This window comes from Ruditapes philippinarum, unplaced genomic scaffold (assembly GCF_026571515.1).
Source record: "Ruditapes philippinarum isolate M1 unplaced genomic scaffold, ASM2657151v2 ctg1381_1_1_1_1, whole genome shotgun sequence".
In the NCBI taxonomy this organism is placed as follows: Eukaryota; Metazoa; Mollusca; class Bivalvia; order Venerida; family Veneridae; genus Ruditapes; species Ruditapes philippinarum.
This window is the reverse complement of record NW_026853170.1, coordinates 428937-446447: the sequence shown is the minus strand read 5'-3', so window position 1 is coordinate 446447 and position 17511 is coordinate 428937. Positions and strand designations below refer to the sequence as shown.

The window sequence follows — 17511 nt, the reverse complement described above, 5'->3', positions numbered from 1 at the left end:
TTTCAAAACCAAAATTTTAATGATTATCTTTAAAAAAAATTTAAAAGTTGTTTTTTGGGAAAAAAAAACTTAAAGAAAATTTTATTTTAAAAAAAAAAGAAAAAAGACGTCTGTAGGACAAAAGGGCCGATATTCCCTAAGCGCATATGGCCTTGAAAATTTTTAAATTTTTTAAATTTTACGGGCAATTTATTTATTAAAAAAATGCGCTAAAATGACGTTTTGGTACGGCGACACATTTACCCCCCATGCCAAATTTCATGTTCATGGGTTTAAAGGTCACAGAAAGGCCATTTATGCAAGACAATAAATAGATACAAATGCAGCTCTAAAAACCTTTAAAATAAAATGCAGTTTATATTTCAAAAGGGTCCAAACAATCTTAATAAGTATTATTATTATAAATTAGATGTTGAAACTTGCACAGTGTCCTGTGATAGTAACTCACTAGTTGTTTAGTTTTTATTATTTACTACAGCACCAATAATGATTCAGGGCAAAAAAAAAATATGTAAAAGTGTTTTTGGGATTAAAACACTTAACTGCCTTAGACAAATATTTTATTTAAAAAAAAAAAAACAAGGGGGAAAAAAACTGCCAAGATATGGCAACTGTGAAGAATTTGGTGTTTATTAGAGACCATTGTTCTGAGATTCAGTAAGAGCGTCTAATTAGACATTTTTAAAAATACAGTATATCAACTACTGAAGTTTTGGTTTAAAACGAAATTTTTTTAAGTGAAACACATCTGTCAAGTAAAATAAATGCATCTGAGTTGAGTCTCATGTGTTGTATAACACTATTGTATCTGAGTTGACTCACATTGTTGATTAAAATAAATACATCTGAGAGGGGTGAGACTGTTGAGTATAGTTCATTTATCAATGGTTGAGTGAGTGTTGTACAGTAGTTTGAGCATGTCATAGATTTAATATGAGTATATAATCACATATTGATGATGATATTACAATATCTTTCATTAAACAGATGCTTATATATGAACTATTTCAACATTAAATAAACTGTTTTTTAACTGACATGACTTGAACTTACATCAAAAGCTTTAAAACTTTTAATCTAATTTTATGACAATTATATTTTTAACTAAAGCCAGGTGCTGTATATGGTATACATCACTATGTTAACTCATAAGTTTCTAAACTTTCCAATGTAGTAAAACAATCAGTGTTATTATTAATTAGATAAAGGATAAAAAAGTTTATACAGAGAAGTTGAAATTTACTTTCAATAATAAACTTTAAAAATATTGTGTGCTTTTTTAAACTTATGTATTAAATCTACATCACAATCATGTAAATAATGATCAAAGGTTGAGGAGTAACTATGTTTATGATAATACATTTTACAGGAAAAACTAAAAAAAAATTATCAGGTAATAAAACTGATTTTAAACAAATAGGTAATATTTCGAGATCTAATGTTCAATTATTGAAAAAGTATTTATAAAGTTGATTACAGATCTGTGAAAATGCATTTTGTTTCTGTAGTGATAGTCCTTGGAAATTAAAAATTCCATACATTAAAATGATTTTCAGACAATAGACATTTATATAAATCTTTGACACAACAAATATTAATATTTATATAGTTTTTCTAGAGTTTTATCTAAAAAAATATAGGTATGGCATTTATAAACCTAAGGGCTGCAGTATCTTGTTTCAACATATAAGAATATTAAATGATGAATCGGTTTCCAAGTTTTTGATTTTTAGCATGTAAAACAGATATGAATTTTGACACAAGTTGAAAAAAAAAAAAAAAAAAAAATAACAATAATGCAAATTTTAGATTACAAAAAAATATTCAGCCCAAAATCTTTCATTTAATTGTCAAAGTGAGCAAAATAATGGAAAGAGAAATAAAAAGTTCCAAAAAGCAATGTTATTTTTTATTCATGTGACACAACATTACTTTGTATATGACCACAAGGCAGTGCTACATGTTTAATAATCCAGCTCTGGGCCATGTAGCCAAGTGAATAAAATACATTTTTCTACATGTATATAAATCTTTGTAAAGTCAGTGATCCCCTGCACAATCTCTGTAGTTGACTGTTATGTAATGCTCCAAACTAAATGACTAACCTCTAAACCTTGTACTTTCTAGAGGATGTTTGATAAAATTTAATTTTTGAAATATATTTTCAGCTAAGGTGACCTACTTATGCAGCAGACCAAGACTTGTCTTTTTAAATTGGTGAAAACAACAGATAACGATGGACATCAACCCATCAATAAATCTCACCTGGGAGCATTTTGTTCTCCGGTGAACTAAAACACCAGAAAACATGTGAGAGCTGTATGGTAAAGCCTTTAAAAGGAAGCATATACCTCAGACAAATATATATTACTAAATCCTTTATAAGGAAACACGGATACCCCTAACAGCTGTAACAGTAATATAACATTTATAAAGGAATCAGACAATTTTACTTGTATGTCCGTTCTGTAATATCATGTTTATATATAACAACTGTACTGGTAAACCGGAATGCTTTATCTGAGATCATTTAAATAAACAACATCCTTGTCACATATGTAAAAATAGACTTAGCAAAATAAGCAATTAATTAAAACAAAAGATCTAAGGACATGCTTAGCAATCTACAAAATGTTCTTATCAAATTAATTTGGATACAGCATCTTTTCTATAAATCTATAAATAGATTGGATAGTGAAATGGGCTTTAGAATAATCACTCTTATCTTACATGTTATATGAAATAAACCAATGATTCATGTAACATGAACAAAATGTAAACATAATAAACATCAATATACAAATAAATACTGATAAAATTACATGGCCAAAAATGCCAGTTCATTCGGTCAAATCAATCCCTTGTTATTCTGAAATAATTACAGGAAAAACTTGATGTTTACATTCAGTATTTATGGCTTAAAACATGTTCACAAAATTGCCTATTTTTAAAATTTTTAGTGGATAGTGTATTGTCTTCATTCGGATCCTGGTGAGTTGACGGGACTAAGGTATGGGCACACAGCGTTCAGATGGTTGCCGGCACATTCTACAGTAGGTACATGTCCCGAGTCCCACATGCCTTGACCACACAGTGAACAGAGACCGTGAAGTGTACATGGTATAACAGGCAGACGTCTATACTCGTGTAACAATCCTCGTGCCTGAAATATGACCGCTGTTTGTTAATACTACCTTAACTGTATAACATAATAGCATACTAAAACTTGTTTTGTCAAACTGATTAAATTTCAAACACAAATAATTATAGTGCAATTTAATTGTTACCACGGAAAATGTGAGCTGTATAACAAGATGGTCATGATACATGATGGCCTTACACCTCATGTATAAATATGAGTTGCAAAATAATAAAAACTTTAATATTGATTTTTATATATGATTTTGATTTATTTTATATAGAATATTCCATCTATTTATTCGGAAAAAAAGGAACATATTAATAAAAATATAAACAGTTTTTATTATTTTTAGCTCTGGTGATCCCTAGGAAAGGGCTTACTTAAATTTTAAGATGCTTCAAACCGAAGTTGGTAATATGCCACCTTTTTTAGTTGTTTTTTTGTTTGTTTTTTTTTTCATTTTTATCTCTGATGACTTCCTAAAGGAAAGCTACCAAATAATTTCAGCAGACTTAGTAAATAACCACCACAGAATGATCAGATAAAGTTTGATGATGATAATGATGACCAATCCCTCAATTGGTTCCTAAACAGGTTTTTCTATTTTATGACCTGTAGACACCTTAAAGTGGCCAATTTATATAATGTACACAAAAAACAAAGGGTCACAAAAATATGACTAGTAGCATCACAGTAGACCACTGTTTTCAAGCTTTGTTTCTGGTGAGCAAAATACATGCATAGAATAGAATATTGAACATACCTTCCTAAGTACAAGTTCTCCACTCATATGACATGCAAGACTACTGAAGTGTAGCAGAATTTCATCTGCCGGTAGACACTGTTCTACCACATCCTCTCCGTATATACTCACAATAGATACACAGATAAACAAGTGAAAATAATCTGTCTGATAATGTGACCAGCAAGCCTCCCAGATACGTAGAGCAGCTTTCTCATTAAACTCTCGCTTGAAACACAGTAAGATCCATCTAAAACCCGGAAAAAATAATATTACATTATCAAATACTGATAAAGTCAACAGTTATTATTCTAACATGGTTGTCTAAAGTAGATAAATTTGGAACAAAATAAAGTAATATTTTAAAACTAACACGCACCTAGTAAATGTCATGATATTCTCTACTTAATAAAGGCTGTACCTCATTCAAGCTAAAACTGGCTATGTACAAGAGTTAGAATTGAAATAATATATATATCATAGTATTTATTGATATGACCTATTTTAAAAGTCTTGTAGTTTACTGCAACAGTACTCAAACGTGATAAATCCTACTATATACCTTAGTTACACTTATTATACATTTTCTATGCTGAACCATACTGAATACTTAAGTATTATAATACAGCTTTTTTATTTAATGTTTTAGATGACATAATTGTTATAATAAATATATTATGTAATAATTATATTACCTGTGAGTAAAAAGAAGCTCCATAGCATCATCGCCAAGATGTACTAAATGTTCATAGAACACAGGCTGCATTAAACGTAACAGCTCTCTTAAATACAGCTGTAAATGTAACACATACACTACACTTATATCATATTTGAAAAAAAAAACCAACAACTTTTTCAGACTAAAACTGCTTAAACTGTTAACACAAACAAAATTACAATTATCTATTTTTCAAGTTGTATCTCATTATTCCACTAACAAGTACGGTAGAAGTTTACTTAAGCATTTTTTGGGGGAAATCGGGAGGTATATAAATGAACCATTACATGATAGAATATGCACACAGTGTAATAGTAATGAAATTGAAATGAAACACATTTTTTTACATTTTATAAATTTCAGGCATTCTTTTTAATTATTAACAAACATGTATATGTTATATATATAATTCTTTATATTTGTCATCATATACGTTACATGTTCAGCTGACATTATATCTAGTAACACTTGATCAAATGTGCTTAATTAAGTCTATTATTTAAGGTGACTTATAGGCCCATGCAGCTGGGTGTTGATTTATTTCATTTTGAAAATATGTTCTTTTTGTATGTATAACACATGTCACTATAATAAACAATTTATATATCTATAGCCATATTTCACCAAATTTATAAATACATAATAAAGATACTATATAAAACCACTAATTTACAAACCAGTTGTTTATCCATGTCACAGTCTTTAGGTGAGCTAACAAAGATAGTTTTCTGCATGAGGCCAGTAAAACACCAGTATGCATCCACCTCTTTCTGTATCTCAGCTAGAACCGGTGCTAGCAAGTCAGACATACCCTGAGTATATCCAAACGTCGGATTTTCTACAGCATAATTCAGTAAAATATACCTGAAATTTTATACATAAGATAAAAATCTAGGACAACTTACAATTACATTACATGCTAGTAAGAAGGTGCTCTGGACTATTCCCAGTATTTGTTTCAACTATCTTATTTACATTATGTACATGTAAATAACTTGCCTAGTTATGCTGGAAGAAATAAGACAATTTTGTCTAAATTCATGACATAGCTATGTTATCTTGCCTAGAAATGAGTGTCAAGGTAATAAATTTTAAAGTATTAGTGAAAGTGGAAAACGATAAAATTTTAAGCCAAACCAAATGAAATAACTTTGTTAAAATCTACAAAAAGTGTGCATTTACTTTTACCTCCATGTGCAGGTGGTGGTTCTAAACAAAGTTTGAAACCAGTTCCTCAAAAGGTTCAGTGAAAAAGTTTTAATAGTGTAAAAGAATATAATGAAAAATTCTGTAATCATTGGGGCATATCTATGCTCACAAAAGCAGGTAATGGTCAGCAATTTGTGTGATAAGTTTCAATCTAATACCCACAGGCTGTAAGTTTCTTGAAAATGTGGGTAGTGCAAAAAACTTAATAAGCTGTGAAAAAGTCACCCCACAAGTAGGATAGCTCTTTATATATACATGTATAATTATATTGTATATTTTATACATTCTGTCAAGGTAAATAAAGAATTGTGTACTGCTGATGTTAGAAGACTGAAAATCTTATGTATAGGAAATAATATAAGCTAACCAGATAATCTGATATATGACAACAATTGAAACTCTCCTCTATTATTCCAAAATCTACACCAAAAATTAATGGCAGAAGGGAAGGTATAGCAATTTATAATTTTCTTAAATTAACATAGCAATAACTAAAAGATAAATAAATAAGTACAATTTACTTAAATATCACAATTTATCATGAGACAGCTTTTGATGGTGTCATAAAATGCTTAGTCAATGTTTCTAAACAATTTGTTTACCAACTAGAGAGATCATTAGTTACAAAACATTACTTGAAATTAATAAATTCTGTCAACTTTGAAAACAACAACAACAAAAACAAGAGCTGTCCGTAAGACAGCGCGCTCGACTTTTTTATTGCTTGCCAATAAAAAAAGTTTTTGCAGTAAAAGGCAATACAAGAATCTCTGTATTTTTAAAGTGAACAATGGCCATGAGCATTAAGATATTTAGTGAAGAATTATTTTACTGAATTGTGTGATACCCTTGAACACTGCAGGTTCAGTGGATAGGAATGAATTTTTTTAGATTTTTTAAGTTTTTTAGTGCTTGCCTATAATACAAAACATTGACAGTTAAGGGCCATAATTCAAATAAAATCTTTGACAGAATTACCTTCTCCTGGACATGTTTGGGAATCATGATTGTAAACAAGTATTCCAACTTTCAAATTAATATCTCAAACAGTTCAGTCAAAAAGTGGACTGGTACTAAAAACTTAACCAAGATTCTAAGTCGATAAAAGGCCTTAATTTTTAAAACAAATCCTTGACAGAGTTACCTTCTCTTGCGTTCAGATGGGGGTAATGATGTGAAATAGCATTAAAAGTTTCAAAGCAATATCTCAAAGGGTTAAGGCAATAAGTGGATTTTACCCATATTCAATGTATTTTCTAAGTCAAAAAGGGGCATAATTCTGTCAAAAACCTTGACAGAGTTATGTCCTCTTGTCTGTTGATGAAGGTCGTGATGGTAAACAAGTATGGTCAGTTTCAAAGCAATACCTCCAATGGTTTTGAAATAAAGTGAGGTGGTACAAAAAACTTAACCAAGCTCAATACACTTTCTAAGTCAAACAAGAGCTGTCCGTAAGACAGCGCGCTCGACTTTTTTATTGCTTGCCAATAAAAAAAGTTTTTGCAGTAAAAGGCAATACAAGAATCTCTGTATTTTTAAAGTGAACAATGGCCATGAGCATTAAGATATTTAGTGAAGAATTATTTTATTATGACATAATTTATGGTAAAGTGAACAAGTGGATAGGAATGAATTTTTTTAGATTTTTTAAGTTTTTTAGTGCTTGCCTATAATACAAAACATTGACAGTTAAGGGCCATAATTCAAATAAAATCTTTGACAGAATTACCTTCTCCTGGACATGTTTGGGAATCATGATTGTAAACAAGTATTCCAACTTTCAAATTAATATCTCAAACAGTTCAGTCAAAAAGTGGACTGGTACTAAAAACTTAACCAAGATTCTAAGTCGATAAAAGGCCTTAATTTTTAAAACAAATCCTTGACAGAGTTACCTTCTCTTGCGTACAGATGGGGGTAATGATGTGAAATAGCATTAAAAGTTTCAAAGCAATATCTCAAAGGGTTAAGGCAATAAGTGGATTTTACCCATATTCAATGTATTTTCTAAGTCAAAAAGGGGCATAATTCTGTCAAAAAACCTTGACAGAGTTATGTCCTCTTGTCTGTTGATGAAGGTCGTGATGGTAAACAAGTATGGTCAGTTTCAAAGCAATACCTCCAATGGTTTTGAAATAAAGTGAGGTGGTACAAAAAACTTAACCAAGCTCAATACACTTTCTAAGTCAAAAAAGGGCCATAATTCTGTCAAAAACCTTGACAGAGTTATGTACTCTTGTCTGTAGATGGAGGTTATGATGGTGAACAAGTATGGTAAGTTTCAAAGCCATACTTGTAATACTTCTGAAATAAAGTGGGGTGGTACGAAAAACTTAACCAAGGTGTGACGCCGACGCCGACGCCGGGGCGAGTAGGATAGCTCCCCTTTTCATAGAAAAGTCGAGCTAAAAAGGGCCATAATTCTGTCAAAAACCTTGACAGAGTTATGTACTCTTGTCTGTAGATGGAGGTTATGATGGTGAACAAGTATGGTAAGTTTCAAAGCCATACTTGTAATACTTCTGAAATAAAGTGGGGTGGTACGAAAAACTTAACCAAGGTGTGACGCCAACGCCGACGCCAACGCCGACGCCGACGCCGGGGCGAGTAGGATAGCTCCCCTTTTCATAGAAAAGTCGAGCTAAAAACAACCTTGTCTCATGCACCTGTAAGGAAATATGTGGCTTACTTGAGCACTTCAATGTTTGGATTATTCTCTCCCTTGAAATAAGGATGACTTCTATCTGTTCTGACGACATCTTTCTCTACTGTACATTGAACATTTCTCCAGAACAATTCCTGCTCCTCCTCTGACATTGACTCCCTAATCATCAAAATGTTGATAAATGTATATAAATGCTCATAATAGCAATTCCATTTTATATATTAGCATTTATTAAATTTCTATTTTCAATTTGTAACAGTAATGCAAACAAATTTCTTAAAGTTTGAAATATCTGTACATCTTTTATAAAATTATACATTTTTTAGAAGCTGGGGTGGTGTTTTTGGTAGTTTTCTCTCCGTATCATGGCAGTAAGCCACATTGAATTTAGTCAATTTACCAGATCACCACCGCATCGTTCCCCAGTATGCTGTTAAGCAGTTTACAAGTACTAGTTGATATCACTTTCACAAGGAACTGATAACTTCTGTACATACCAGAGCAGAGGTATAATGCGAATGGCCATAGAAAGGATTTCATGATCAATCACAACAAAGTGACTTGCAAGGTCCAGAAATCGTACCCGGGTTACCCGATTCACAGTCCAACACTCTACCTGTATTAAGCTAACCGGAAAGCCGGACATAAAAGATGGAATCTATACCTGTCTCACATAAACTTAACAGAAACACTTTTTTCTTCATAGTTTCTAAGACATGTTTCTTTCCCAAAATGAAAGATATTCTATATTTTCTTCTTTAAGTCAAAGCAATGTTTTCAAAGATATGGCAACCTTCAGACATAAATGATGCAGACAGCTGATGTTCCTGTAGGCAGCAAATTTTAACTAAGAAAAGACACTGATAGTAAATCAATTACCTATTACTCTTTATAATTTATGGTTTTCAGAAAATTACCTCACATAATAGTGGTTGAATTGTTGAAAGCAATATATTAGCCCATATTACAGAACTTTACTACACTGACAGCAACTGTGAAAGCACATCTATGACCTAAAACAAGACCAGTCTGCACTGTCATGTCTTCTGGCCACACCCTTTTGTTGACTCCACAATTTTAGCTTTTATTATATGAAAACCCTCTTGAAAACAATGGATAAGTCCAAATTTAAAAGAGGGCGAGTCAATTTTAATAAATTTAGCAATGAAAGACTAACTACAGGGATAGATACTCTTTCTTCACTTATTTTGAGAAAAGAGAAAAAAAAATCCCAGTGAATAAATAACAAATGAAACAGGGAATGTTACCTTTTCTTTCTAATATTTTGGTACTCGATGTATTTGTCATTACGTATTTGTTCTCTCTCTTCAAATGTTGAATCAAAAGGATAATAGTGCAGTAAGAACGGCCATACTTCATGACGTAAACAAGGTTCTAAACCACCAAAAAATATTGCCTGTAAAATAAACAAGAAACATGGTAAAACAAACACAAATCTAAATCTCAAACAAAAATATTGTTATTTTTACCAACTGAAAACTAAGCTAATGGTACCCATCAAAGACTGAATAACTTAAATCAGTTGCCTTTCTTGAAAATCTATACACAAATGTACATTTTCAATACAATCTTCTAACAATAGGATGGATAAATACGAAAAATGGGATCATCATCATCATTCATTCATTCATTCATCAGTATGAACAATAAGAAAATGCGTCTTTATAATTTGCTTTTTGTCTTGTCAATATTTTTTGTGAGCTTGATCATAAATTGTATATTATTATGTTGTTTGATAAAGTCATCAATTCTGTCATATATCTCGGTGCCATGTTATTTAAAAACAAGTATCACCACAAGTTCAGGGTTACATTACATTCTAACACTAATGGGATATCTTCTAAATAAACAAAGAAGATCCAAAGTGTGCATTATTCTACAACAATGCGCTTGCTGTTCTTAGTTCCTCCCACAGTATTTTCAATCCATCACATTAACGGCGCCATTTGTTTGAAAAATGTTATAAATTAAAACAACTTTTAGTTGAATTTTGTTCTGAAAACTATCTAGAATGATAGAATATGGTCTAGCTAAGAAAATAAATCCAAACAGCAATATCTAATTCAGTCATTAACGCTGTAAAGATGTTTAAAGTGTTATTAACATGACATCACAAAGAAGCGCCAAACAGTTACTATTGGAAACTCTGAGGCTAAAACAATTTTAACCACCAAACATAATATTATTGTCCATCTATATATTTTTTCTTGACATGTTAGAATGGAAATAGATATTAATTTTTCATGCATTATGGTATAATAATGCAAGGCTTTTTGTTTAAATGCTTTGTAATTAATCACTCAGGCCTATCGACCTTTGTGATTATATTACTACGCATTTGAACTCAAACCATGCATTATTCTACAACAATGCACTCAGAATTGATATCTATTTCCTAAATTTAACATTTTTTAAATTGAATTGTATTTATTATTAGTACAGAGTTTCCTTCACAATTGAAATAAAGCTTGAAAAACTAGAAATGTGTCATCATGCCACGGATGCCCCCGCATGCAGCCAAAATTTCAGATGGTGCATTAATTATTTTTTTCATTTTAAGTTCAAAGCCCTTAAAACTTTAAAATGTTAACACAAACCATTTTCATACAATGTTCAAGACACTGAAATTATTCAGTTTTAACCTTTTAAAAATAACATATTTCATATTTGTAGCCAAAATAATGGCTAAAAGTATGAGTGCTGAAACTGAAAGTACAAAATTTTTCCAACATTCAGGAAAGATAAGTTGAACCACAACCAAATTCATACTTAAACTGCTTATTCCTAAGATGTATCTATATTATTTTCAAAGTGAAAGGGACATAACTCTGCAAAAAAAATCATCAAACCATGACCAAATTTCAACTTGACCTGCCCATTCCTTTGACATATCCATATGTCAAATTTAAGTTGAATATGTAACACTGTTGGGTAGATAATGAACAGAAACTGTAAATTTCATATTATTTTCAAAGTGAAAGGGGCATAACTCTGCCAAAAATCATTGAACCATGACCAAATTCCAACTTGGCCTGGGCATTCCAAAAACATATCCATATGTCAAATTTGAGTTGAATGTGTTGTACTGTTGGGGAGATAATAAACGGAAACTGAAAATTTCATATAACTTTCAAAGTGAAAGGGGCATAACTCTGCCAAAAATCATTGAACCATGACCAAATTTGAACATGACCTGCGCATTCTTTTGACGCATCCATATGTCAAGTTTGAGTTGAATGTGTTGTACCATTGGGGAGATAATGAACGGAAACTGAAAATTTCACATTATTTTCAAAGTAAAAGGGGCATAACTCTGCCATAAATCATCGAACCATGACCAAATTCTAACTTGGCCTGTATTTTCTAATGACATATCCATATGTCAAGTTTGAGTTGAATGTGTTGTACCGTTGGGGAGAAAATAAACGGAAACTGAAAATTTCACATTATTTTCAAAGTAAAAGGAGCATAACTCTGCCAAAAATCATCGAACCATGACTAAATTCGAACTTGACCTGTATTTTGTCATGACATATCCATATGTCAAGTTTGAGTTGAATGTGTTGTACCGTTGGGGAGATAATGAACGGAAACTGAAAATTCACATTATTTTCAAAGTAAAAGGGGCATAACTCTGCCAAAAATCATCGAACCATGACCAAATTCGAACTTGGCCTGTATTTTCTAATGACATATCCATATGTCAAGTTTGAGTTGAATGTGTTGTACCGTTGGGGAGATAATAAACGGAAACTGAAAATTTCATATTATTTTCAAAGTAAAAGGGGCATAACTCTGCCAAAAATCATCGAACCATGACCAAATTCGAACTTGACCTGTATTTTGTCATGGCATATCCATATGTCAAGTTTGAGTTGAATGTGTTGTACTGTTTGGGAGATAATGAACGGAAACTGAAATTTCATATTATTTTCAAAGTAAAAGGGGCATAACTCTGCCAAAAATCATCGAACCATGACCAAATTCGAACTTGACCTGTATTTTGTCATGACATATTCATATGTCAAATTTGAGTTGAATGTGTGCAACCGTTCTTAAGATAATGAACGGAAACTGATGATGACGGAATGACAGAATGACGGAAGGACGGAAGGACGGAAGGATGGAAGGACGGAAGGACGGAAGGACGGAATGACGGAACAGGGTAACACTATATGCCCCGGCCATTACATGGCGGGGGCATAATAACAGCAAACTATGTAAAAGATTAATTGTCCACTGAACTTTATATTGCAACATCTAAAAGTATATTATTAACAGTCACACAAACTGTAAAAATGTGACATCAGTTAAAATAATGGAACAATTTATTTTATAAAATTCATGTAACATTTACAAATTATTTAAAGTAAGAAGGTGAGATATGACTTGTTTTGACACACTGTGCAGACTACTGAATACATAAATAAAACTATACAGACTGCTTAAAATGGTTGCTGAATTTTATATGTGTATTTAACCCTTACCCTGCTGAATACCTTTGCTACTAGTGTAGAGCTAGGCCAGTCTATTGTGTGCAGTTTGACCAGGCTCTATACCATTGGGTGACCAAACTTTCATTCCAAAATGGATGTTGGTCAAGTCCATTTATGAAATTCAGCAGGTAAAGTTTTGATTAAGAAATCCTTTTTATTATAAATGGGCAATTAAAGTTTGTCCAAGAATATTTATCAAAGTCAATCTTGAGAAATGATTATGTAATGGTATAAAGACCATGTTTGATACAGAAACAATAATTTGTCATTTCATTTTTATCAGGTACCAATGGCCATAAGACGGGATCAAATTGAATAATTTGGTGGATAAAAAATATTGGGAGAAATCAAAATAATAATGATACACTGTGTCTGGTCTCGTTCAATTTATAAAAATAATACAATAACTGTAATACAAGACTTTGTTAATTACAGTCGACTCACATTATCTCGAAGTTATCGGGATGGTCCAAAAAGTATCGAGATAACGAAATGTCGAGATAAACATATTAGGGTTTGAACAAGGCAAAAACTGATTTTTACAAAAGACATGTGCATACCTTATGTCAAATAAACTATGATAACCTCATAAGCCTAGACAATATTTTGATAAAGTAACATTAGCGATGTTTACCAGCCGAAATATGGGTGTCTGTGATAAAAACACATATTGAGGTATACTCAGTAATACACCAAAATAGTGAAAACATTGTTTTCAGGGTGGTTGATCCGGATATCCTCCCCGGTTAGTTATCGGGTCTTTCTTGAGATTGTTCCACCGCTAATATTGCAACGATAATGTTTCTATACTTTCACTATTTCAATTACATTCAAAGTCATAATGATTTAATACAGTGTTTGAATATTTATAAAGAATGTAAAATTCACTCATTTTGGACATAAGTCAATCAACACCCTAATTAGATTAACTTTTATAATAACAGCTCAACATGTTACAAACATAATCATCATTATGACACGCGCTATTGAGCAATCTGTGATCAAGATAACGAAATATCAAGAAAAGCGATGTTGAGATAACGATAGTTGTCTGTATAGCTACAATACAACTTATAGGCATTTCACTAATTTGTCAGGTAAATAAAGATACTATATATAATGAAATACTGACAAAAATTCTATATGTATATATCCCGTACCTGAAGCATAAGAGAAATATTTTGGCAGTACATGTACATGAATATTTAAGAAATAATATATCCCAAACAGTGATTTTATTGCTCAATAACATCACTGTTTGGAGTTCCGATGCGAGGAAGTATATCACTAGGGCGTAGCCCGAGTGATATAATGATGCGCATCCGAACGACAAACAGTGATGTTATCAAGCGATAAAATCACTGATTTGGATATATTATTTCGATTCTAACACGACATAAACAATAAATGTTGTCGTACCTGATAATAAGCAAAAATGCACCTGATTTGTTTCCGTACTTATTTTCAGCGAGTCGCATTTTTAGTGGTTACGTCACATGTATATAATGATTACGTCATAAGTCTAAATATAGAACGTCAACAGTGACTTTGTTGCATAATAATACACACTTTCGGTTCTTCTATGTTCAAAAGAGAAAAATGCGGGTCATGTTAGAATATTTCATTATTTACCAGACAAATAAGTCAGTTAATGCCTTTAACAAAACTTTAAGTATTTTATCAGAATCAATGGTTAGGTAAAAAAATAGTAGGACTTAAATGTATAGTCGTAAAATATAAAATTATCTTAGTAAAATAGAGGATTAATTTTGTATTGATGAAATATCTTCATAAATAAATTCAATTTGTTTGATTATAATGAAGAGAACAATAATATTCTTACAAGATAACATCTTATATCCCCAGTCTGAAACATTAGTTTTATTACTTGCCAATATTTGCTTTCTCAGCTTACAGGATTTTTAAAACGGTAAAAAAGTTTAGGATGTTGTAATATATTTATTTGTACAACAAGACAAAACATTAAACAAAATATTAATTTACGTCATTTGTGACAACAGTTGTTGTTAACAATCTGTGATAAATTTCTTCTTCTTAAATATTCATAATTTTCTTACGTCATATTACTGCATTGTAACATACAGTAAATGAAAAGCTGTTATATAATAATGGTATTGATATTTCAAAATAACAACCATGTTTAGAAATGTGGACTATTCAGAAAATTACAGTATCATAAACTGTAAAGATTCTATGTATTTACAACGTTAGTCAACAAGAAATATTTCAACTTTTGTACTATTATAGTGTAATAAATATATATATTAAATATCATAAACGTGCCCCATGTTAATATATTCCCAATAAACGTAAAATAAAGTTTATACCCACAGTATTGTTAAATTGTAAATGTTAGTGTCTATGAACAACAAAGGCATTTCAGAAATTTTAGAGTGAAAATGAAGATTTTACTTGCACATGTAAAAGTCAAGAACCAGTAGTGCAGATATAATTTTAACAAGAATGTTATCAATGTTACTACAAGAGGAAAATTACAGAATAAACTAATGACTTGCAACTTTCTAGGGCAGTATGAGGACAGTGACAATCATGTTGTTCTTATTCTTTACAATAAAAGGCAGGTGACAAAGTTAAAGTTTTATTGACTGGCAATTAACACTATCTATAAAAGTCTAGTCATTCATGGTTAAGTGTAAGTGACAACTGACATAAACTGTTATAATTGAAATATACTGGCTACATCCAACAATAAACATACTAGAAAATACGACACAAAAATGTGTACCATATCCCTAACATTGCTCACCTGAGTCAAGAACTATGGCCATCTTATTCGATTGTAATTCTGTGATGAAAAAGTACTAGTCTAACTTATATTGTATAGAACCTGTGACTTTTACTTATAAAAAGTAGTAGTAATAAGTAGTACTTGATTCACAGTGCCTGTTTACCTAATATCTATAAAACATCAACAACAACAAAATCTTTTTTAGTCCCTGGAAAACTGGATCAAGTTTGACCAAAGTTACATAATTTTTGAGAACAAACATACCTCTACTAGGCCAGATATATGTAAAATACCTTAAAACTACATTAAATATATATGTAAAAATATTTTGCCGTCGGCCCTAAAAATCACATTCTACAGTTTCATTAACCTGTTTTAACAGTATTGTTGTAAATCTCATCAAATATTGTTCATAAACTAGGATTATAAACGGAAAACCCCACGGTAACACTAAAGTTCGTATACAAATTTTAACATGCAAATGAAGACTATAATCTGCATGTGTATGCGCTACGTCACAGTTTTATGGTTGCTATCCGGAAACCAAAGAAAATATGAAATTTTCTTGTGCAAACACCCTTTTACCGTTTTAGCTTCACGGTGCACTAGGCCTTGGGTTCAGTGAAAGTAATCATCTCGTAAAAAGATTACAGTTGTATGAAAACATCCGTTACAATGCGGAAATATACCGTTAAATTAGGACTGCTCCTTATAGTCACATTTGTTGATTTAATATTGATGTACGGATGATCCGAAGGCGGAGTTTCTCATGCAAACAGAAATTGTACTTCCCATTTTGCCACAATGAGGTTACCCATTTGTATGCTAATAAAACTCATTTTGGTTGTCTGGACACCAAAAAAAGACCTGGAGTCGATATAAAACCCAATTTATTAATGAAATGTCGCTATTTAGTTTTTTATGAAATTTATTAAATGTAGCTTTAACTTTTCTGTCAAAACTTGTCCTAAATGAGTCTAATTGTACAGATCATGCTACTGTGACATTTATAATTAACATTATGCAAAAGACTGCAGTATTTAAATAGATTTGGTAGACTTTATGCTTGTAACATACAAGAGATGTCATTTAAAACAATTGTGGAGAAAGAGTAAAAGCAGACAATGAAGATCCCATAAGACAAGTTTCAACAAATATGGTGAATGGAAATGTTTAAACAAGAGGGCCATGATGGCCCTGAGGTCGCTCACCTGTATATAGGCCCCCGAACCACCACCCCCCCAACGTTGCAGGGCCAATTTAACCCAAGGGCTTTTATTTGCACAAACTTGGTAGACACCCATAAGAAGATGTTTCATGCTAAACATCTAAGCTCTAGCTCATTGGGCTTTTTAAAAGAAGATTTTTTTTCAGTTTTTACTAGACACATATAGTTAAAAACAATGACACCCCTGGGGCCGGGCCAGTTTTGACCCCAGGGCTTTTATTTGAACAAAATTTGTAGACACTTACTAGAAGATGTTTCATGCTTAATATCTAAACTCTAGCTATTTGGGTTTTTTCAAAGAAGATTTTAAGTTTTTGCTATACACACATAAGGAAAATCAATGACCCCTGGGGCGGTGCCAATTTTGACCCCAGGGCTTTTATTTGAACAAACTTGGTAGACACCTATTAGAACATGTTTGATGCTAAATATCTTAGCCATAGCTCTTTGAGTTCTTTTAAAAAAAAGTAATTTTTTTTTGTTTTTACTATATGCATATAGGGAAAATCAATGACCCCCG

At 31.5% G+C, this 17511-nt stretch overlaps 1 protein-coding gene across 1 annotated transcript in view; it reads right to left on the bottom strand.

The window, feature by feature from the left end:
* Positions 1-752: 752 nt before the first annotated feature.
* The window catches only part of LOC132735988 (TBC1 domain family member 16-like), a 44334-nt gene continuing 27575 nt past the window's right edge, over positions 753-17511 (bottom strand). Inside the window, exons 6-11 of the mRNA XM_060723033.1 lie at positions 9745-9893; positions 8501-8635; positions 5280-5466; positions 4580-4677; positions 3906-4134; positions 753-3163 (exon numbers count right to left, since the gene is read on the bottom strand). Of these exons, the coding sequence (XP_060579016.1) occupies positions 2978-3163; positions 3906-4134; positions 4580-4677; positions 5280-5466; positions 8501-8635; positions 9745-9893 (984 nt within the window). The 3' untranslated portion in view covers positions 753-2977. The remainder of the gene's footprint in view (positions 3164-3905; positions 4135-4579; positions 4678-5279; positions 5467-8500; positions 8636-9744; positions 9894-17511) is intronic.